A 21,804-nucleotide genomic window follows, 5' to 3' on the forward strand; every position below is an offset into this window, starting at 1 on the left:
AGAAGTATCCAGTGATGAGAAAAGTCTTGTTTGCCCTAATTCAACTGGTCTGTCCTTAGGACTCTGAGAAACAGCTCACCATGAAAAGGAGCTGCTTCACCAGGGAATACGTCTGCGCTTCAGCGAGGATGATTGTTTTTGCTGGGCTCTGCTATCCAGAGATGGAGAAAACATTTGGTTCCTCCAGGGAAATGTCTCTTTTAATCACTCCAAGGTCTCTGGCTTTGGCTTGCGGAAGAGCCTGGTGCAAGCTGGGCTGATGTGTTAGGGTGGGTGTCACCCATGAAGAGACATGTGAAGAGGTGGGGTAAGGACTATTGCTGGGCATGGTGGGACTCCTCTGTTCTCCTCGGCTTTTCTTGCTTCAGGTTTCAGAAGGGACCTGAGAACTTCTGTGTATATGGACAGGGGTGCTGCAGGGGCACCCATGCTGAGGGAATGTGCCGTTCTTTCTCAAAAAGCAAACAAAACTGGATTATTTCCTTTGTGAGCCCATCCAAAGCCTGCTGTGATGTTGTTTGTGGTTCAGAGAACCCATGAGTCAGTTAGGGAAGTGTGGCCAGGCCGGGCTTTGCTCCCGCAGGCTCAGCTCTGCTGGGGTGAGGCTCTCCCCGCCCTGGGGGCAGACCCAGGCCTTGGCCCAGGTGTGTTTTTGGGCTCGCCCCGCCTCACCCAGTGCTGCGGCGGCAGCAGTGACGGAGCAGGGAGCAGCAAAACATGGTGCCAGGCTGAACGGCTGGAGCCGGCGTGGAGCAGCAAAGGAATGGAGGTGGTAACTGTGGCGGCCCTGCTCCTCTCACCCTCACTGCATGGGCTGCTTTGTCTCCTTTGCCCCCCGGACTGGGTGAAACCTCTGCTGCTTGATTTTCTGCTGCTGATTTGTAGCTTTGGGGCTGCTATCTCTATGAAGGACTGGGAGCAGTTAAACTTGGCATTAGGTGCATGCTTTCAATGCTGCATGTGATGTGCATGGGGACAGCTGTTCTGCCCCAAAGCAGGGGCTGAAGGGATCCTGGTGCCTGGTTTCTTACCCTCTTCCTCTGAGATGAGCTGTGGTTGCTGTCTCTTAATTTAACAGAAAGTAGAGGTGGAGTTTTTTTTTTTTCTGGGAGAAGCCGGCAGGTTAATGAGTAGATGGTATCTGTGGTGCGTTCTCGTCAGCATGCCCAGGGTGCCTGGGCTCAGCTCCAGCCACCCCACTGCCGGGAAGAGAGCAGTGCTGATTAAACATTTACCCATGGGACCTCCCTTGGAAATCAAGATAAAGAATGGATGAAGCCAGAAGAATTTCAGGAAGGGAACATGCAGTGCTTCCTCTCAGCTGAGTGGAATTTTTTCAGTGTCAATTTGTTTTAGAAAAGCAACTGCAGAAAACTAATGAGAACTGAGATTCCTTTTACTTAGTACTTGGTATCAGCACAGACCTCCAGCTGGTGATCTTTCTAAAAGGTGTCATTATCATAGGCTTAAGCTGAGCTTTATTCTGCTTCCTAGAATGATATTAATGTTAGCAGAACATTTTATTTATAGGGAGAAAATATGGAAAGTTTAGCTATCCCCTGACTCTGTAATGCTCATAGCTTTCCGGTCAGTGGAAGTTTGTTTCCTTTTTATCCTCTCCCGTATCTTGCATGGGCTTTTGCCAAATGTATTATTATTCACAGTGAATTATTTGGCCAGATGTAGCTCTAATACACATTGTGAGCTTTTGGCAGTTCTTTAAATTTACTAGTGTATTCTCTCTGCTTGTCAACTGGTCTGATTTTCAGAGGATCACCTCTCCCCACTGTGCTGAACCCTCCCTGGGCTGGTGGGGCACTGGGACTGGGACTTCATGTGTGGCCTGACCGCCTGTGGCCCATCTGGCACTGCGTTTAGGTTGGGCATCTCCCTGAGCTAGCTTAAAGTGTGGGCTGAGCTGGAGAGTTGCCTGAGTGGGTCTGTATTTTGAAACAGTCCTGATGGAAAATTATCTTTGCAGAGACTGGGAGAACTCATTGTACCTCAGATGGTTCTGCTAAGCTCAGCCCTGTGCAAGGAGGCAGCACTTTTGGGAACATTATTGAGGGGGAAAAGAGAGCATTGGGGCCAGCTGGGTGTGGGGGTACAGGAGGTGGCCATATGGTGCAATTTAACCCCATCTTCCCAGGCAGTTTGGTGTGCTCAGCCAGGGACTGTATGTCTCCCCCTGGTGCTGGGTCTGCTTGTGGCATTGGTGAGAATACACCAAGTGGGCTGCAAACTGCAGGAGCTATGTTCTAGTGAAGGGCACAGAGAGTGCTTTAAGTGCAGATAACCTTCCAGTTAATTAGGCAAATTATTTGAAGCTGCCATTTCAAGGTAAGAGGAGTAACAACTTGAGGGGGGGGGGGGGGAAGGGAGGCTTGTATCCATCCCTCTTTAATTAAAGGTAGTGCCAAGACTGTAACTGTCACAGCTGTTTCTGCCACTGCCGGGGTAAGACCTGACCACAAACCCTGTTTCGCAGGAGTCCACTTCGCCGGTGGCATATTGAGACAGGCAGGTACTTTTTCTTTTCTATTTTCATTGTCTCCGAGGGCACTGATGAGGAACTGTGTGCTAGAGTAAAGAAAATCAGTAAAGCAAGGTAAACAGCAGTGAACTGTTCAGCTGCTGCTGCAGCACGTGCAAAGGCTCAGTGCAATCACGTTAGGGCACCTCACTGCTTTATTTCCCATCTGGCGGTGCTGGAGGGATCTGGTACATGAGGGATTTTTTTTTGTTGTTTTTTTTCCAAAGTCTGATTCTTCCTCCCTATACTTCTGAAAATTCCCATTCACATTGGCTCGACACTAGATTAGGCTGTCTGGACAGCTTACACCGCATCATGCTGCTGACCACTAATATGAAATATAATTGGAGCAATTCAAACCTCTTCCCCATGGGTTGGTTCTTTACATCATGCACTGCCCTGTGAAAGTAATAAAGTCAGTGAAAGGGGTTATTCAAGAGAAATTGTCAGTGTTTAATAAATCGTGCAATTAGATGCAATAAAACCTCAGTATGCTATTCATCTGTTCTGCCTTAACACTTAAGGCTGGGGCTTTTTTCAGAATAACGAAGTTCTGTCCTAGATAATTTTTTCCAATTTCCTCATTAGACAGGTTCTTGTGGAGCCTTACAGTTCTCTGCACTGAACTAAGCTGCCAGAGTAGTGCACCTAATGTAATCGTGGCATATAAAAAGTTATAGAGCAGTTCAAGGACTTAAGTAGCTCATAAATTTTTCTTCATATTTTCTCCCTAGTTCAGTTCAGGGCTGAAATTAAGCCACAACAACATTGCAGGCAAAAATTGTGGTCTTCTTTCTCCAGGATGGGACAGTGACATGCCTGAGGGCAAAGTCTTGAAACAAAATGTTCTTAGGTGCCCTTTTAAACTGTGCTGTCACTGCTTAGCTCTCTTTGTTCAAAATCATATATAACCTGGGGCCTAGTGACTGTATGGGACAAGATTTGAGTATCTTAGCAGGTATTCATGTCCTGGACCAGGAGATGCTCTTGCTGTCATTTTGTGCTCTGTGTTTGGTTTGTATGTCCTCTACTTCTTGGTGTGAGAATAATGGCAAGGGGAGAAGCATCCAAAGAGCCATGGGAACCCTGAGCTAAACCAAAATGGTGGAAACAGATGATTTTTGTCCCAGGGGTCATTTGGAGCCTGCCAAGGTGGATGTTTAGTGCATCTCTTCCCATGGTGAAGTTTTCTAAAGGAGGCAGGGTGTGGACTAGGGATCTGTGGGGCAGCACTGGCCTCTCCCCTGGCTGGTGTTTATGTACTGAAAATAAGTGCAGTTTTCCTACCCAGCAGGTGCATGAGCAGTATTGCAGCACCTGTGCTGGGAAGCTCTAACATTCATTTTAGTGTTTGTCAGGTCCTCCTGAGGGAGATTCTCCAACACTAGGTAATGTTGGGGAGCAGGAGCCGTCTCCACTGGCTCTGCTTGGTTGTGTTTCTGTGCCTTGCTTCTGTGTTTTCCTTCATCTCAGTTCTGTTGCCTTTATCAGAAGTGATTTGTGAGCCTTTGGAGGATCCTTTGAATGAGCTAATTCTCCTCTCATGCTTTTAAATTTTCACTAGGCTCTGCATATCCTTGGTGATGAGGATGGAGTCTGGGCCTCCTTCTCTCTTAAGTGATCATGATTGTATAAAACACCTGTTCCCACCCCTGAAAGCAGATGTTTTGTGCTCTTTGCCCTCCCAGGCAGGTGTGACTGATTTCAGAGCCCTCAGAGCAAAATTTCAGAATGACTCCACCTTGGCCAACAAGCTGCTGCAGCCACACAAAAAGCCTCCCACTGCAATCCCTCCCAAGCTGGGCTCTGGAGGTGATGCTGTGTCCAGGCCCCTGCCCCTGAGTAAGAGAGAAAAGATAAAACTAAAACCCAAGGGTGAACCTGCCCATCCTACCTCCCAACCCTCTGCCCTCACCCAGTGCAACCCCCTGGCATGGCCTCGAGCCAAGCTGAGTTACTTGGAGCTGACGGGTCAGAATGAAGAGTGCAAAGGCAATGTCTCCGAGAAAGGGCTGAGTTCTCCCAAGAATGGTCGAGAGCAGCCTCTGCCATCCCGTTTCACTGACCAGTATGGATCAGCCCAAACAGCTCCAGAGGACTCTCTGCTCTCCGGCTCTTTCCACCATGCCCTACAGATCTTGGAAAACACTTTATCCCACGGCAAGAAAGCAAATGCGATGCTCGCTACTGAACGGGCAGCAAACTTCTACATGCACCCTTGCCCAGAGCAGATGTGTGCTCCAGCTGCCTCGGGCAGCAGCGGGATGCAGCCGTCTGGAAGTGATGCTGTGGGGGACTCACCTGCCCAGAAGAAGGATGCTCTGTGCCACAGTGAGCCAGCTCTTTCCCAGCTGGGTTATCGTGCACCAAGAGAGCCACCTCAGCACCAGAAAGGTACAGTAAGCTATACTCTTATTATAGGTATATAGGTGCTCTGAAAGTGCAGGATACATGAGAAAAGAGAAAAGCTGTTAAGAGTTGGGACCCTCAAACAAGAGGCCGAACTGGCCCATTGGGGTGCTCTCCTCTTTCTCTGGAGGTCCCAGGGTTAAGAAATAGGCTCCAGACTGCTGGTGAGCTTGGGCAAGGGGAGGGTTCCCTATCTCCAGCAATTTTTTTAAAACTTGTCCACGTTTTGAGAATATGATCAAGAGTGAGGACAGGGGAGTGTCTTCAGTTCTGGTCTACTTTGGTCTTTTGCAATGACAAGGTAAATGTGACTACACCCTGCTATTTGCTTTTCACACAGACATAAAGGTTTGGCTTTTCTGCAAAGATAGTTTAGTTCAAATTAAAATGGTTTAAACCTGAAGTCCCCCCTCTGCTCCCTCCCAGTTTTGCAAAAGGCAATATTTGAGCTTAGAGAGCATATTCTCCTTGCAATATTTCTTACAGAAACTAGTGTTAGGAAACTTGAACACTGTGAAATTCCTCTTGCTAACATCATACTGAGTGACAGGGCACTGAAAAGATTAAGTCTTTGTTTACACTGGAAAACTACCTTGCTCAGACTGTGTATGGAAAACAGCTATGCCACTAAATCCTGGCAGATTAAACTGTTATCAGTACAGAAAATTAGGCTAGTATTTATAGTCCAAAGGAAGGGAGCTGTTGAGATCTGAGGCCCCAACATGGTTAATTTGGTAGAAATCTGTAAAAATTAACATTTCCATTTACTTTTCCACTCTGGTAATGTGGTAAGACACCTGCTGTGTAATGGGGATGCTGAAACTGGGAGGAAGCAGAGCTGGTTAGAAATGTCTGTGTAACAAGTAATGATGGATTTTTGCTTAAATGAGGGCTAATTGCTGCTTGTCCTTGTGCTTCTCTGGAGCAGAGTCTGAGCCTCCCTTCAGCCAGCCCAAGGCCGGAAAATGGTCTCACAGCCTTGGGAGCAAGTGGCCAAGAATTAAACCTCTCCCTTCAGCTGAATCTCTGGGTCCAGCCCCTGGGAAGCCGCCAAGACCCCCGCAGTTTGATCTCAGTGCTTTCCGAAGTGCCATGCCTGTGGTCCACAGGGGAAATGAAACAAGTAAGGGATTTCTAGTCTTTCTTCTCAAACCTGTTCTGCAGAAAATGAATAATAATTTGCAGTTTATTGACATCTGCAAGGCCACGATTCCTAGCACATGGAAATAAAACATGTGACTTGTTTCTGACATCTTCCTCAAACACTAGAAAGAACTCATCAGTTTCAGTGAGGCTGAATTTTGCTCTTAATCTGGAAAAGGGATCTGGTTTTCCAGGCTGGATGTCATCCCCCATGCAGAAACCCGCTTTCTTCCCAACTGCAGTGTGTTGTGAGCAGTTTACAACTGGTTGTAAAGGAGTAGCAGCTGAGCATGAGGCGAGCTGATCTTTATCATGCTACTTCAATGGGAAATACCTTGACTCTGCAGCACACAACTGTGGGAAGGCACAATAAAATCAATAGAAACTGGTCTGCTAATCCCCCACCCCTTCTGTTTTAAATACAACACGAGGCAATGTTAAATGTTCCAACATCAAGATATGCAAAACTTCAGTTTCCCATAAGAAAACCCAATTGATGTTGCATAATAGGATATTCTGGATCACTTATTAAGCTGTTAAATTGTATTTCTTCATAGATACAGACTTAATTATAGCCAGATTTTTGGGAACAACTTCTGCTGAATTGAAAAGGAGTTGCATTTCTAAGAAGGGCTCTGCTAAACTGTCTTGGGCTTTCCTGTGCCAGTACTTATTGGTCTGCCCTGGTCTTGATAAAAATAAGAAAGAAAGAGAGAGGTTTTCACTGTAACTTTTTTCTATCTTACTTACCTTTTCTAAATATATTAAATTGATGGAGGAAAATAGTTACATTTATATGTCATTGTCTCCATGCCCTCTCAATATTGCTCAATTATTGATTTCTAGAAGGCCTGAGGTTGTTGCCTGGAAACATGAAATAATGACATATTAACATAGCCACATCCCCAGTTTCTGCTGGCAGTCTTATTTCACACCACTCTTTGTGTGCGGTGTGATGCCACTAGGAGGGCCCATCCCCCTCACACCTCCCTGTCGCTGCAGCTGATGTTCTGTAGGCAAGTGGTCTTGCCTTTACATGCTAATCATCTGTGTGCTTGTGTGCAGCTGCTGACGAAGAGGATTACTTGACCCCTGAAAGGTGAGCATATGGCAATGGGAGCATCCACATCCCTGTGCAGTCTGGAGGGAATGTCCTGCTCCCAGAGGCAGCAACTTGCTCCAGGGATTGTGCAGACCTGCATAGGAAGCTCAAAGCTGGCTGGGATGACCTTCTCCTAAAGCAGAAAGCTTCATCTCTGTTTTCTCCTCTAGTCTCTTTGAGCAGCATGGATATCCCTACCTATGTATCCTTAGATCTGGTTTAGCTGGTTGTAGGGAAAACAGCCAGTGCTTTGGTTACAGAAATCACCGAGCATCTGTGTGGTTTCCCTTCCTGTTTTCTATGTACTCAAGCTTGGTGTTTTTAGAAAAGAGATGCTTTTGAAAACTGTTGCTGAAACAAAGGCCTGGTGTAACCAGCAGGTGTTGGGGTTTTTTATTTTGCTTGCCCTCCTGTGTGTTTGTGCAGCCAACACAGCCAGGGTATAGGAGTTGCTGCCCTTCCTCCCCTTCCCCAGGACTTCAGCTGCCTCCAGATGCTCAAGTGAGTTTTTTTTATTGAGTGGTGGTCCGAACTCACTCACCAGAAGACAAGACAATTGGTTCAGCTTCTGATTTCACAAGTGTCTGAAAGAGCTTAAAAATCTTACAGACACAATTGGTTTTGTATGCAAGGGGATCCTGACTTTTTCCGCTACCCCTCTGACTTGTCATGAGCAATTGTGTAGCAGTCCTGGTTCTGTGCCAAAAGAAAGCAGAAGTGGAGAAAATTATTCCTATACATGTTTTGCCTTAGCTGCATTAATATACAGCTGGGAAAATGGGAAACAGAATGGCTGAACCAAAGCAAAAAGAGACAAATTCTTAAAATACTTCCAGTGCCTAAACAATGAACTCTTGCAGCTAACAACGCAGCAAGTTGTGCTTTTTACATCATGAGGTGCTCCTGCCAGCGTTGCCTGGTGTTTTCTTTAGCTTTTAACCTGTACTTGTCAGAAGAGAACTGGTCAAAAAATAACCAGCTCCAAACCTGTCATGCCCTACAAGTCCTAGAAAGATTAGCAATCTTCCTCTACTACTTGTGATAAGGCCTTTACAATAGGTCACTTGTTAAATATTAACCATGTGATAATGGGAAATTAATTAAATGAACTCCAGCATAAAAGCAAAATCCTGGGGCTTTGGGGGCAGAAATTCCCCTCCTTGAAGCCCAGAGGTGGGAGCCCCACCTGCAATGAAGTCTGGTCTCTTAAACACCCAGATGTTGTTTGGGCCAGCTATTCTTGAGCTTCGATTCCTTGTTTGGGGTAAACACTCTGCCTTCTCTTCTGCTCATCAGGGATCCGTCAGCCCAGCTGTATTTTGGGTCAGTGTAGCACTGTGGTGTTTATAACGGGCTGTCTGGTGTCCAGCCAAGCTCTTGGGATGCTATTTGGGCTGGGCAAGTGAAAGACAGGGCATTTTCCTAGTCATCTCTTCCTTAAGTGATGGCACCAGGAACAAAATACCTGTGGGTGGTATTCATTCAATGTGTATATAGGTGCCCCCTTCAGCGGGATGCCCTGACCTGTGTGTCCAAAACGTGTGGTGGGATCAGGAAGCTTGCAGGCCCTGGGCTCAGGGGCTGCAGGGAAGAGCAGGGGGCTGGGTCAGCCTTCAGCATTAGCATAAGCTTCTGCTTGACTTCAGGTGTCATTTCTTACTCTGATTTCACTACTGTTAAAATACACCTTGAGTTTCTAGTTCCTCTTGTGCTGGTTTGCAACGACTACTCAGTCCTTGCGCTGTTGACACTGAGTTGTGACAGCAGGGCAATTCAAGGAAAACCATACCTTCCCTGAGGTTTATTACAGACTTAATGTAAGAGATAGAAGTTTTCACTATAACTTTTCCTGATGCTCTTTTACCACCCCACCTCATCCCCCACATCTTGCAAGCTGCATCTTGTGCATTTGCCACTTCTCAGCACTTTCCTGAGCTGCTGAAACCTGGGTGGAGGTGAAGCCTCTGGGCTTTGCCTGGCTGCTCCTTGGGTTGGGTTTTTCTCTGCACCCATTCCCTGATGATGCTAATTTGAATTTCTGGAGGAGGAAAGGAAAAAGGAGAACTAGGAAATGGGGACTAGGATGGTAAGCCAAATACTTGAGGCTTTGCATTGCTGGGGCTATGATACCTTCCCTCCCACAGCTGGCATGTCCCATGATGGCATGAAGCATGTGGCTTGATAAGCTCAGGAGCAGGACCTTTATACATACCCTCTGCATATCTCTGTTTTCCCCTTCCTGTTTCCTTAATTGAGAACCAGAATGTGTTGTTATTAATTTTTAAGTAGCTGCGGTAGGTTTGAAAAACACTGCATTTGGATTTCTTTGGACCTTTTGTTCTGTTTCTACTTGAGGGATCGCTGTAGGCAGAAGACCATAATCACAGTTTGAAGTCCCGTGATGTTCTTTGAGCCATATAAATGCAGCCTGTCCTCCCAAAGGAAAAGCTGTGGGAGTATGGGCTTGAGGGGGAGGCTTTGCCGTGCCCTGTGTCTGGCACAGGTCTCCTCTCCCTCTGAGGAATTCTTCATTTCACTTTGCTTTCTTGTAGACTCAGTATAAAAGCGCTTGAATTCCTTGTCCTTAAGATGAATATTTTTTTCAGGCTTCTAAAAGAACCAGAAAAAAAAAAAAACACTTCTCTCTTTTCTCTCATCTTCTCAGTGCTCAACTTGAAGAGCAGCATAATTATGAAGAAAATCCGACGTACCTGAATCAGTTTGGGGACACCACAACCTTGTGTGTCATTGAAGGTACTTTGCGAGGCAAGGTTGCTAGGTGAATTATGTGCTAATTGTGATAGAGCCTCTAAAAATTGAAATAGTATTGTTTCTTCAAGCTGAGCAAAGCAGCTCCACGTTGGTCAGCGTGACAAAAGATGACTGTCTGTGTTGTACCTGTGCGCACTGTCACGGAATGAGGGCTTTGGGGCACAGACAAAAAAGAAGTTGTAGTTTGGTGAGATGTTGCTTACAGTAAAACTGCAGTGGGGAAAAGTCATAAGACACTACCCATGTAGAAGAGAAATAAAAAAGGTAGTGAGGCAAGCCTCAGCATCTTCTTGGGAATGGGTTTTTCTCAGGGTACAGAGCTTTTCCATCTCTATTACTACTTCTTCTCTGTGTAATTTTCTCTATCAGAGTTACCAGTGCTCTGCTTTTACTTTTTTCAAAGTTTTCCCTTTTGGGGGAGGTTAGCTTCTGCCTTGTGCGTGGGTTTTCTCTCTCATTGGAACAGGAGCCAAACAACTTCCTTTGGGGGACTCACCACAGCTCTTTTGGTTTTGCCCCAGGGGTTATGAAAACTGTGGCCAGCCAAGCTCCATGCTGTAGTCCTCTGAATGTGTAAGCCAACATTCAAACAGCAAATTGAAGGCCAGTAGGACACAGCAAATGTACCATGGTGAATGTGTGCCTGGACACTGGGAAATTTGGGCTGAAGTTGGGTTTTGCAAGTTTAAGTGCAGTGACTTTAACATGGACTAAATATTAATACTTGTTCAAAAATATCTTTTCTAGTACCTAAGGCAGATCCTCGAGAACACAAGGTTAGTCTCCTCACAGCTGTTTTTGATCTTGTAGGCTTGACTGTACCATACATATCCTTTCCTATCTTAAGAAATATACAGATATTAAAAATTTCTATCTGCTGAGTATTTTCTGTATGTGTGTCTGTGAGGACTCTCAAAAAATAAATAAGAGATTGCAGCGGGGACACAAAGACTAATGAGGTTTCCAAACACACTAGGGGAGCGTCGACTCCCTTGGCTTCCTCTGCAAACACGTAAGGAAGTCGTAACACCATCTGGCCACTGGTGGTAGACCAAATAAGTGTCAACCACGGATATCAAGATCATGAATTCTGGGAAGAAAAATCCACTGAATTGTAGTGGAATTTAATGTCAAAGGTGGGCTGGTGCTGGTAATCCATCTTTGAAGGCAAAAAAGCAAAATTGAACCAGATTTTATTGTCACAGCAGCATGCTTCAAGCTTGGGCTTGTGAGGGCAACTGCTGTTGGCACAACTGTGCGGGTTTTCATCCCCTGCTACAGGGACATCTCTGCTGCAAACTGTGACCTGACTCTTTTAATTTTACCCTGGCTACAAGGTGGGTGGCTGTTCACCTTGGCATTGGAGATAACGTGCAATGAAGGCAGGATAGTGCACTGCACAGGGCTGGAATTGCCACAGGTGTCCCTAGATAAGACCTGCTTGGCTGCATGGCCCACAGTCCTGGGCTGGGAGAACCCGGCACCTCATGCCAGGAGATGATCATGTGCTGGGTATCGGTTCTGGCTCTGCTAAAAGAGTTTCGAGTCCTGACTTTCAGAGCAATCAAGTTGTCCAGGAAATAGCACAAGTTTCCAAATGCACTTATCCGTGTGTGATTTGTGGAGAGGTGCTTTAGATCAGCCCTAGTCTTATTTTATGGTAGACTGGAAAATATTTATTTATTAAAAAAAACTTCTGTAACTCTCCAACCTGTAATTGCTTTCATTCCGACTAGTAGCTTCATTGGCCTGATCCCTTGCACTGTTACATTATCTGTATATAGTTTGTCAATATGTGTATCCCTTGTTCTGCAAAGTAGAGGAAGTACTCTTGTCTGATGACTATTCCAAATGTAAAATACTTTTGGGCTTTCTAAAGCAATATTTCTTTAAATGTTAGATGACAGTTGAGGCCTTGTATAAAAGCTTGACTATTGAGAAAAGCCCAGTGGCTGAAGGCTTTCCTCTTCTTTATTCTAGAAACAGAAGACACTTCTCTTTGCCAAATCCAGGTAATTTCCTTTCTCTCAAGCTTCTTCTAATCCCACAACTAACTCAGGTTAGGGTTAGAATATTGTAACACTCAATAAATAGAAAGAAATTTCAGATATTTTGTGACCGAGACTATGTAGGCGATGATGCTCTTCTCTGTTGGCACTCATGGTTTCTAAGATTGTTTTCATTCCAAAGCGTGATAGTGTGATGAGAGACACATCTTGTGAGCCAGGTACCACTGCTGGCAAATGGATCCAACTTGTCCATTCCTGCCACTAGAAAACAATTACCTTAGTTTGTCTCTTTACCAAGAGTGATTTCTAGTACCCCAGGTAACCAGTGACCTTTAGTTTTGGATTTGCCCTTACTATTAGTACTGGCAATCTTTTGGCACCTATGTCATTCAAAGGGAAAATGAGATGCATATTTGGGCACAGTCATAAAGCAATCTGTCTGTCTGTGACTTTGCTAAAATGTCTCTGTTGTGAGATCACCCTCATTTCTGAAATTTTCAGCTCTGGAAAAGCTATAATAGAGGATGAAAAAGAGGAAAAAACAAGTCTTGAAAGAGAGAAACAGGAAGGAAAGAAAATTTTCAAGGTATCATATCCTTGAGATTACTTTAAATAATTATTGCAGCATGTTGCTTCTCTTTCTGTTCTCTGTCTCTTTGGCAAACAGTTGAAACTTGTCCTTAATCACCTTTTTTATTCTGCCTTCTCTTTTGCCTGCTCATACCTACAAGGCAGGTAGCGCTGCCAAGCAGTGCCTATTTCTACCAGAAATCCCTGATGGAAAAGGGCGAGAAACTTTTAAATCCACAGAAAGATAACTTTCATCATTATAGATATGTAAGTTATATTAGAAAACTGTTTCTAAAGACTGTATTGACCAAACCAAATGTCTGATCTCAGGTGAGTGGAAATGAATATGTATCTCCCACTAGTCAAGCCAAGGGAGATGGTAGAGGTGGGATGGAGGTGCTACAAGAGAAGCAGGATGTGACCGGTACCCAGACTGCAAAGTTTCCTACCCCACAAGGGCTGGCAAGAGATGGAGTGGAGCTCTGTGAGTATCTTATTGCATTGTTGAGTGTTTCCTCAGTCCCATCTGTTGCCCAAATGTCTCTTCCATATGGGAAATAATTTTAAATTTGGATGCAACTCTTGAACCAATTTAGTTAAACCAGGGCAAAAGGTTGCATGCACATTTGTATTCTAGTCTGAATCATTTATTTTGGCTTGGCAAGTAGTTTCCTAAGTTGGTTAACCATCTGCGTAACTTTAACCGAGGTGTTTATTTTTCTAGCAGATTGCCCTTATCCAAGAGAGCTGAAATACATCTCCTCTGCTTCTCATAATTTATAGAGTCTCAGAAAAGGGTTTGGCTAAGGCTTGTGGTAGAAACACACATGGTCAGGATGAGAGCCCGAAGTTTCCCTCTTTCCCTTATCAAGATGGATGATGGCTCCTTGCTCCATCTTCTTAGTAGTTCCCGTGAACCTTTTTCTGACTTCGGGTTCATTCTGTCACGATGCTCTGAGACAGTGTCCAGAGCTGGTGATCTGCACCTGAGCTGCTCAATTATTAAACACACAGCTTGAGGTATAAGAAGTGTGCATGGGCTCTATTCTGCAACAGCTTACTCCTGCCTCTGCAAGCCCTTAGTGTGATGTGGTAGCAGCTCAAAAATAAAAGAGAGAAAAAGTAGCTCTGAGCTCTGTGAACAGACCAGGAGTGTGAAGGAGAAGAGTATAAATTGACTGCGACTTTGGTTGTTGATATTGGTGTGGCCCTCAGTTTTTGTTTTGTTTTTTTTTTCAATTTTAAATTTCTTCATAATAATTTTCTGGTTTGGTTGGTGTCTGTTTTTGGAAGAGATCTTGCTGATTTGCTTGACCTTTGAACAGCTGGAGGTAATTTCTGTTGGAATTTTTTTTTAAGTACTCATGGGGAGCCTCCTGCTATTGTTTCATGAGAGAGGCTGATTTGGAGAATTGTTTGGTTCCCCTTCCCCCCCCCCCCATGCTTTTCTTCCTCATGGGGGTATGAAAGTTTTACAGCAACTCTGGTCATTAACTAGAGCAGATTGTGATGATACATGTTCTGGTGAGAACTACTGCATGCACCTGTGTTCATTTAGAAACACTATCTGCTTTTATTTTTGTGGCTGCATTTCTACATTATTCCAACACTCTTAAACCAGTTTTAAGGATTTAATATTGCCACTTAACTGAGTCCTCCAGTAACAATCTTCTTCTAACGTCATGAGGTGCTCTCATGCTTGGTTCCAGCCCTTGGTGAAACACATCTCTGGGATACTCTCCCTTCTTGGGTCCATTCTGACATGTTGCTTTACAGGTGTATTCTCAAGGGATTTTAGCATCTCCACTAACCATGCTAAACCCTCCTTTCAATCACTTCTATGAACATTCATTAATAGTCTTGGGGTGTTTTCTGGTGAGGAGCATTTAGGTCACAGCTGCCACAACTGAGAATATTGATGGATGTTTTAATTTTTTTAAACCTAAAATATTTTAAAACATTTTAAAGCTAAATGTTTTAAAACTTAAAATATTTTTAAATTCTTCACTCTTCTTTCTCTGAGTGGCTCAGTGCTTTTCCTGGACTCCTGGAATGGCAAGTGTGTCTGTAGGCTCTTACTTGTTGTGGCTTTAACTGTTACCCTCAACAGGTACCCTTGCCCTGAGAGAAGTTTCTTTTCTCATTTCCAGTGCGCAACAGGAGTATTGGTGCTCTGAAGCCAGTGGTAGAAAGAACAGCCTTAAACCAAAACATTTGGTGGTCTCTGGAGGCACCAGAAGATATATATGATGATGTTGAGGGCATGCATGATAGACTGTAAGTATGGACCTGAGCTCTTCACGATGGCTGTATCTGTGAAATGTCTTTTAAAAACCATGCTGCAGCACATGCACATGTAAAATTTCTGTCTTTTAGCAGCCAAGCGTCAGATGTCTCAAGTGCATTCGCTTCAGCCAGCAGTAAGTGCAGCACATGGAGAAGCTTGAACGGGAGCTGCTTTTAATTTGGGCTGGTCCCTGGGAGATGATGCAAATAGCTTCATTTAATGTTCAACATATATAGTGTCTCCGTCTGGCCTGATTGTTCTGAACTCCCATTAAAACCAGTGGGGTGCAGTACACATGTCTAGTATGGAATTCATTTGAATGACCTTGAAGCCTCTGTAAGAGTAAAATGTAGTGGCCTGGGTGCAATTTGTCCAGCAAACCTCACCTCATTGCTACTGAACGTGGTTTGTGATAATGATGTGCCTTGGTTTTAAGTTTCAGGAAACAGCTATGAAGAAACATATGAAGATGTTGAGATTGAGGGTGATAATCCAGCAAAAACGGAGTAAGTTGTAATTTCTTAGCCTGTATTTTGAAATACTGACCACACTTCCTTGATTTCACATGTCAGGTACTGGCTGGAAGTCTTTTTGTTCCCTAATGCAACTGCAGAAAAGTTGTTGTGTGGGTGGGCTTCTTCCCCCTCTTCCTCCCTCTTTCCACTTTGGCTGACACTTAGGGAGCAAAAAATAGTTATGAAAATTAAATCCCTAAGCAGTGAGGCCTTTTTATTAGAGCTTGAAGTACTCCCCTTAAAGACCTCTGCTTGCATAAAACGTGCAGGAGTCTTGCTGTCTTGATCAAAAGTATTGCTCAGCTGTAGGTCAGAAATGGCACGTTTCTGTGTGTGCTGCAAGAGGTAATGCTTAAGGGAGAAATGGAGGCATTGCCCCTATTAAAAAAAAAAAAAAAAGGACAAAATGTTCACAATTTACATCCCAGAAGGTTGGAAAGCTGAAAGGAGCCCAGGCTGTGAGTTAATGCCTGCAGCTGACATGCTGTAACTAACTTGCAACCTGCTCTTTTTTTATATATCTTCTCGAGATATTTGCTTCCAGAGGGTGTGTTAGAAACGCAATGAGTTTTTCAGCCTCAGGTTTATACATTGCCTGAGCTCCCCAAATGGATTAAGAGGTGAAACATGAAGTTAGTTGTGTTTTTACTTATTAGCTTTGCGTGGTTCCCTACTCTCACGCAGTAAAAGATTTCCTGCATCCCTTGGTAAGAAACAGAGACAGCCTTTGGGAATGGCATATGCGCTGGGGATGCTGCACACAATTGCTTCTAGTGCATCTAGTGGTTCTCTTCTAAGGAAGTGGTGTGGGAAGAATAATACAGTGTTGCTGTACATCTGCTTTTTTCCTTATGGATGTGAGACTCCTACTGCCTTGCATCTGGATGCAAGTCTAGCTTCTGCATGCATGTAGAGCCTGTGTGTGTTGGAGACAGGAAAAAAATACAGGAAACCTGAAACCCTGTCTGTGACTGGGCACTTATTAAAAGGTAGAAATGTCATTTCTCTGCACATTGTCCATGGGAGTTGTGTAGCAGAGGTGCATGAGCTTCTGCAGCCAGATGGTAGGTGCGCTGGCATCTGCATCTGGTTGCTGGACTAACCAGGTGTGTTCCCTACCTGCTGAGAAGTGTCCCCATGGCTCTCCTGCACCTCTGCAGCCATGGGTGCTGAACAGCAGCAGCAATTAAGCTGTATTGCTAATTCATAGAGGAACAGTGCATCTTGCTGGGTTTGCAAGGGAATTTCATGACGAAACTAGGATTGTGACCAAATTCATAGGGTTCAGAGGTCAGTGTCTTAATCCCCAAACCAGTCTTTATTTAGTCTTTCTATTGATCCCATGTGCAGGATTAGGTGGGCTGATACACATGAAGTATTTTTAATAGTGCTTGTGCGTGGGTAATGTCCCCCATATGAGGATCTTGGCATTTCACAGGTACTTTATTAAAAAATTGCTGTGTAGCTTTGCAACCCCCTGTAAGTTTCAGAGAAGAGTGTGTGTAGTGAAATGGTCTTCTCAAGAGTGTGAAAGTCAGAAATGTGTGATGAAGGGTGGCACAGGCAGATGCTACTGATGTCCTGCTTCAATGTGCATCGCAATGGGCAATTTTTGTCTGTTTCATCAGAAATTTTTACTCCAAATAAACCTGGGTCATTTTGTAGCTTCTGGGTTGGAGGAGGGACAGCTTCAATTAACACAGAAAAGTTTAAAGCTAAGCAAAGATTTGAGCTTGGACTTGGTAGTTAAACACCTTTTGCTGTGTTGGTGCCTGTCTTATTGAATCCATCATTCATCTGCATAATGCTGTTAAGGCTTAAAGCCTAGTTCTAATCTGAGGTCTAAGATCTGCTGACCTTCCTTTACCTGATCTGCTGACCTTTCTTTACCTGCTTCAGGATCTCTGGGGCTATGAGTATTGCACTTCTCACATACTTCAGTGCTCAGTGCCTCTTTAATTTAAAATCTATTTCTCTTTTGGACAGAACAGAAAAACAAAAGAGATTTGGAAACATGTTTAAAATAGAAAAGTTGAAGCTGAAGAACAACAGGTTTAAGGAAAACTTAAGGTAAGAAAATGGTTGTTGTCCGGCCCTTTCCCCCTCCAAACGTGAGCATTCATAGTTGCAATAATTTGAGAGCAGGAGGTCTAAGGGTAAGGAATACAGTTTTATTGGGAAAAGTTATGCTGAAAGTGCTTCTGTTGTTGCATTGGTTGATGCTATGGCAGATGTGGCCAATGGTCCATCTGTGCAGCTTCTCCAAAGTCTATGACATTAGGAACCTACAGGAGCAGGTCCTACAGCAGAGTCCAAGTTTTCATAAACTTTCTGCTGCCTTTGGTACCCTTCTGATACCTCAGCGTGATGCACGAACAAAAAAGAACATAGAAACGTGATACCTGCTGCTTAGATCAGTGGGCCAGGATTAGGCAAAAGCTTGCTGAGGTGGCTTTTAAGGGTTGAGTTTCTTTATTCCAAGTACCATTTATAGTACCCACTACCATATAAATGGCAACAGCATATGTTGAGTAAGTTTACTATTGAGTCTGTAGTCTAACAAGTTAGGATAGAGGATATTGTATAACTTCCTATAGTGCCCTTTTGGGTACTCACACTTTAATATTCAAAACCCTGGTTAAGCTTCCAGGGAAATTGCCTTTTCCTGAGATGCACAGTAGCTGTCTGCAGACCCGTCTTCCGCCACTGCCAGCATGTGCCTCATGCCATGCACAGTGCCTGAACTGCGGGAAAATGCTACTTTTTCTTATCTCTTTGTAACTTCCAGATTAACCAATTTTTGCTTAAAAACCTTTTCACACTAGATGCTCTGCCATGTCAGTGGCTCCTTCCTGCATCACTGCTAAATATCACTCTAGGGAAGGAGCCACCAGGTTTCATGCCATTCTGTTGCAGAGAACCCCTAAAGCTTCTGCAAGTATCTTAGATATCTACAGTCATTATCACTTTTAAATTTCTGGGCAACCTATGGCAGGCTACAAGGAGGAAGTTACTGCAGTCCATCAAGCCTCTAGCTTTTGGGAAGGGGTGTAGGCGTGGGCAGAAGGAGGGTGCTTTTGCCAATTTGGACTGTTCTTTGGGTGTAATGTAGACCTTTCATAACCAGCTTGGTGAATGCGTGGCCATTGTTGCTGTCAGAGGATGGAGGTGCTTATTTAGCAAGGGATGTAATTCCGGCAATTGTGGTTGGTGTCACAGAGCTTGTCACCTAGACCTGCCTCCATCACTTCAGCAATAAGAGCTGCTATGCTAGTTTGTTGGTGCTTGTGGAATTTTAGGTGATGCTGATGTGCAAACTTGTTTCTAAAAGCTTTTTCTCTCTGCAGGTTGTTTTCCATTTCGGTATCAAATTTAGGTAAGCAAGACATATGTATCTGACTCTTGGGGTCTTGTGTGTGTGAAGAGGCGAATGTATTGCACAATGGAAAACCAACTTTACACATTGTGCTTTTCTGAAAATCACGTAATGTGGCACCATGACAGAGATTTGTGCTTCAATTGAGGGTGGGTTTTTTGCTCATTTTTGGATGTTTCTTCTTTGAAGAAGAGCATTTCTCCTGAAGGTCTGAATATATTTAGGAAGGCAATGTGTGAAGCCGTCAATGCTGAGCCACTCCTTCCAGGTTGGCGATGGTGTTAAACAGCTCTCCGTAAAACTACTTATTACTGCCTGGTGGAGGGACAATTTCGTGCCCTGTGTAAATGGGGGGTGGATGCAAAAACTGCCCCCACTAATCAAGCCTTGAGAAGGTGCAGGAGTGAACGTACCCATGTCCTTTGGATGGAAAGCATGCCTGATTTGGCCACAGTTCAAAGCTGGGGCTTTGCTTCTGCTCCTGCTCCATCCCTGGAGCTGGACGGCTGAACCTGTACAGAAACCTGCCCACAAACACACCTTAACAAACCCAAGCCTCCTGCCTTGTGCTAGAGTTTTGAATGGTTTGCGGTGTCCCAAGGATCTTTCTTTTGCATTGCCTTGATCTCTCTGGGTTGAATGACCAGCAGTAGCCCCTGTTTTCCTTTGCAATATATTATTTCATGTGCCAGGCTCAGAATGACAACTCCTAATACATTTCTCTGCTGTGTTTTGGTTGACAGTGGCTGGTTGCCAGGATGACGCGGTGTACGATGATGTCGAGGTGGGGCAGAGAAAACCGAGGTGAGGAGGGTGCCCCCTTCTGAGGCTGGTCCTGGGTCACAGAGATGTTCCTCTTGGCACAAAGCTGTGCCTTGGGGAGCCTGCTGTATGGTGAGCCACCAAGGGTCATGAGCTGGTCGGGACTTAGTCCTCTGGAGACAGTCCAAGTGCCCTTTCCATGTGTGTTTAATTTGGCAAGTAGCATCCTGCACAATGTTTCTTCCATGTGACCTGGTTAATGCTAGAGACATGAAAAGGAGAGGGCTGCTCCCTGAAATGTGAAAATTCAGATACTTTTCTTAAGGAAAGAAAACTCCAGCTCCCAGACCTGATAATCAGCCCCGTCCTGGCAAGCTCCTTGTCAGAAAAATTACTTTTAATAGGAACAGCATGTCTCAGTGTCTTGCTGCCAGATGATTATGGCAGCAGCACGTGCTGGTATGAATCACAGCAAGTGTTTGCGTTTCAGTGGTGGTTGTGGGGGGAGACAGAAAGAAAAATCATGACTTTGCAGCTACACAGGTTTGGGGAGAGGACACAGGGTGCTGACAAAAACCTGAATTTCTGTGTGGTTTTCTCCCCTCCTCTCAGAGAGAAGGACGATAAGTACAGAACCTGGATGCCAACATTTCTGATAGCAAAAGAGGATAAGGATCAAAGGAAAAGTGGCAGCAATATGGAAAGGTCTTGATTTTCGTTCTGTGGTTTTCCTGTGTTGTCTAACTTCATACTTGCATCTGTTGAATCGTTTGCAGGAGTGGGATGCCCCTGATTGTGCATTTTGTTTGGCTGCTGCTCTGGGGTCCTTTCCCTTTGAATACATCTTTCAGGAGATCTTTGCAGAAAGTATCTTAAGGGCAAAACAAACCCATGGATCTGAGCTGTATGCAAGCAGGGATGCCCTGTGTCTCATCCTGAAGTTGTATCATGTCCTCCCACTTAGCTGAAACAGAAAGGTGCTACTTGCTGTATATTTGGCTGCTTTCCCGCATTTGTCAGTCCCATTGCTTCTTAAATTTTGCCTTCATTAAATATTTTATCTCTGTGGATCAGCTATCACTATTGTGGCAAGAGAACTGTGTTTATGAGATTTGTATACAGCATAGTAATTGGCTGTGTGTTCCCCTTAACCTTACTTTAAAGTACTGAATTCTTGACTCTTCTGTTTCCAGTTGGATTTATTGCATTGCCTCTTGCTGTGCCATTTGTGCATAAAAGCAAAAATAAAACTTTTTGTTACTGATTCTGCAAAAATTCACATGAAAGTAGGAGTTGCCATTTCCCTTTTAGATCAGGAAAGTGTGTATCACAATGAGCTTTTTCATGACCCAATACCTGGGACTTCAAACAAATGCAAATCAGAGATCTGTTTTCTGCAGAGTTCCTGCATGGGGTTGCTCGAATACCACTTTTTTGGGAAAAGCCATGCATGTAATTTTACAAACTATCAGGTAGTCAATGTGATTTCATCTGTTCCTTAGAGATCACAGGTCCTACTGGCTGAGTCTGCCAAGGAGGAATCCCTTCACAGCTTAAAAGTCCCTAATTTCAGATCTTATTTCCCCGTCTCTCAATTTTAAATGCATGAAAGTTAGCCAAGGTTGAATAATTTGTTCTAAGTGGGTGGGTTTTGTTTGGTTGATTGGTTTGCTGGTTTTGGTTTTGTTTGTTTGTTGGTTGGTTTGGTTTGTTTGGGGTTTTCTGTTTGTGTGGGGGTTTTTGTTGTGGTGGTTGTTTGGTTTTGTGGGTTTTTTTGTTGTTTGTTGTTGTTGTTTTGGTTGTTGTTGTGGGGTATTTTTCTTTTTTTTTTTTTTTTTTCCTTTCCCTGTCTTAATTTTAAAATTAATGCCATAGCTGGAGTTTCATGTACAAACCAGGATGAGCAGCATCTCCATACCCATGAATGGCCATTGCTCCCCTTAAGCCAAGTTATAAAAGCTTGTTTTACACTTTACAGTGCTATTTAAATATCTGCTTGAGTGACTTTCTCCATGTGCTAAGAAAGCAACAACAATCTTGAGAGCTGTGTCAAGCCCCACTTCCATAAATGACCCAGGATGAGAGTTATCTGGGGACCCTTAATGTTTACATATACATAAAACCAGGAGACAAACTGCTGGGGGAAAAGTGACTTGTTGACTTCTATAAAAACACAACTGATTTGAAACACTTGATAGGAGTTTGTTTGTTGCCACGCTCCTTATAGAGAAAACAGTTATTGGAAATGGAGATAGAAAATGGCTCAAGTTTTGCTCATCAGCAGGTTTGAGTTGTATATTCATTTTTTAATGAAAAATAGCAATGT

The 21,804-nt window shown here is 44.1% G+C and overlaps 1 protein-coding gene across 10 annotated transcripts in view; it reads left to right on the forward strand.

Moving 5' to 3' along the window:
• Positions 1 to 521: 521 nt before the first annotated feature.
• Positions 522 to 21,804, forward strand: part of FYB2 (FYN binding protein 2) — a 74,037-nt gene continuing 52,754 nt past the window's right edge. For 7 of the 10 annotated variants that reach the window (XM_065070947.1, XM_065070949.1, XM_065070950.1 and 4 more), the window contains exons 1-16: positions 522 to 769; positions 4,098 to 4,927; positions 5,871 to 6,065; positions 7,151 to 7,184; positions 9,853 to 9,941; positions 10,707 to 10,735; positions 11,940 to 11,971; positions 12,470 to 12,554; positions 12,869 to 13,022; positions 14,689 to 14,815; positions 14,915 to 14,958; positions 15,262 to 15,331; positions 17,327 to 17,410; positions 18,688 to 18,716; positions 19,460 to 19,520; positions 20,091 to 20,183. In XM_065070947.1, the coding sequence (XP_064927019.1) occupies positions 537 to 769; positions 4,098 to 4,927; positions 5,871 to 6,065; positions 7,151 to 7,184; positions 9,853 to 9,941; positions 10,707 to 10,735; positions 11,940 to 11,971; positions 12,470 to 12,554; positions 12,869 to 13,022; positions 14,689 to 14,815; positions 14,915 to 14,958; positions 15,262 to 15,331; positions 17,327 to 17,410; positions 18,688 to 18,716; positions 19,460 to 19,520; positions 20,091 to 20,183 (2,189 nt within the window). In that variant the 5' untranslated portion in view covers positions 522 to 536. The remainder of the gene's footprint in view (positions 770 to 4,097; positions 4,928 to 5,870; positions 6,066 to 7,150; positions 7,185 to 9,852; positions 9,942 to 10,706; positions 10,736 to 11,939; positions 11,972 to 12,469; positions 12,555 to 12,868; positions 13,023 to 14,688; positions 14,816 to 14,914; positions 14,959 to 15,261; positions 15,332 to 17,326; positions 17,411 to 18,687; positions 18,717 to 19,459; positions 19,521 to 20,090; positions 20,184 to 21,804) is intronic. The other 3 variants (XM_065070954.1, XM_065070956.1, XM_065070955.1) reach the window with 3 other exon arrangements.

Source organism: Columba livia, chromosome 8 (genome assembly GCF_036013475.1).
Source record: "Columba livia isolate bColLiv1 breed racing homer chromosome 8, bColLiv1.pat.W.v2, whole genome shotgun sequence".
Classification (NCBI taxonomy): Eukaryota; Metazoa; Chordata; class Aves; order Columbiformes; family Columbidae; genus Columba; species Columba livia.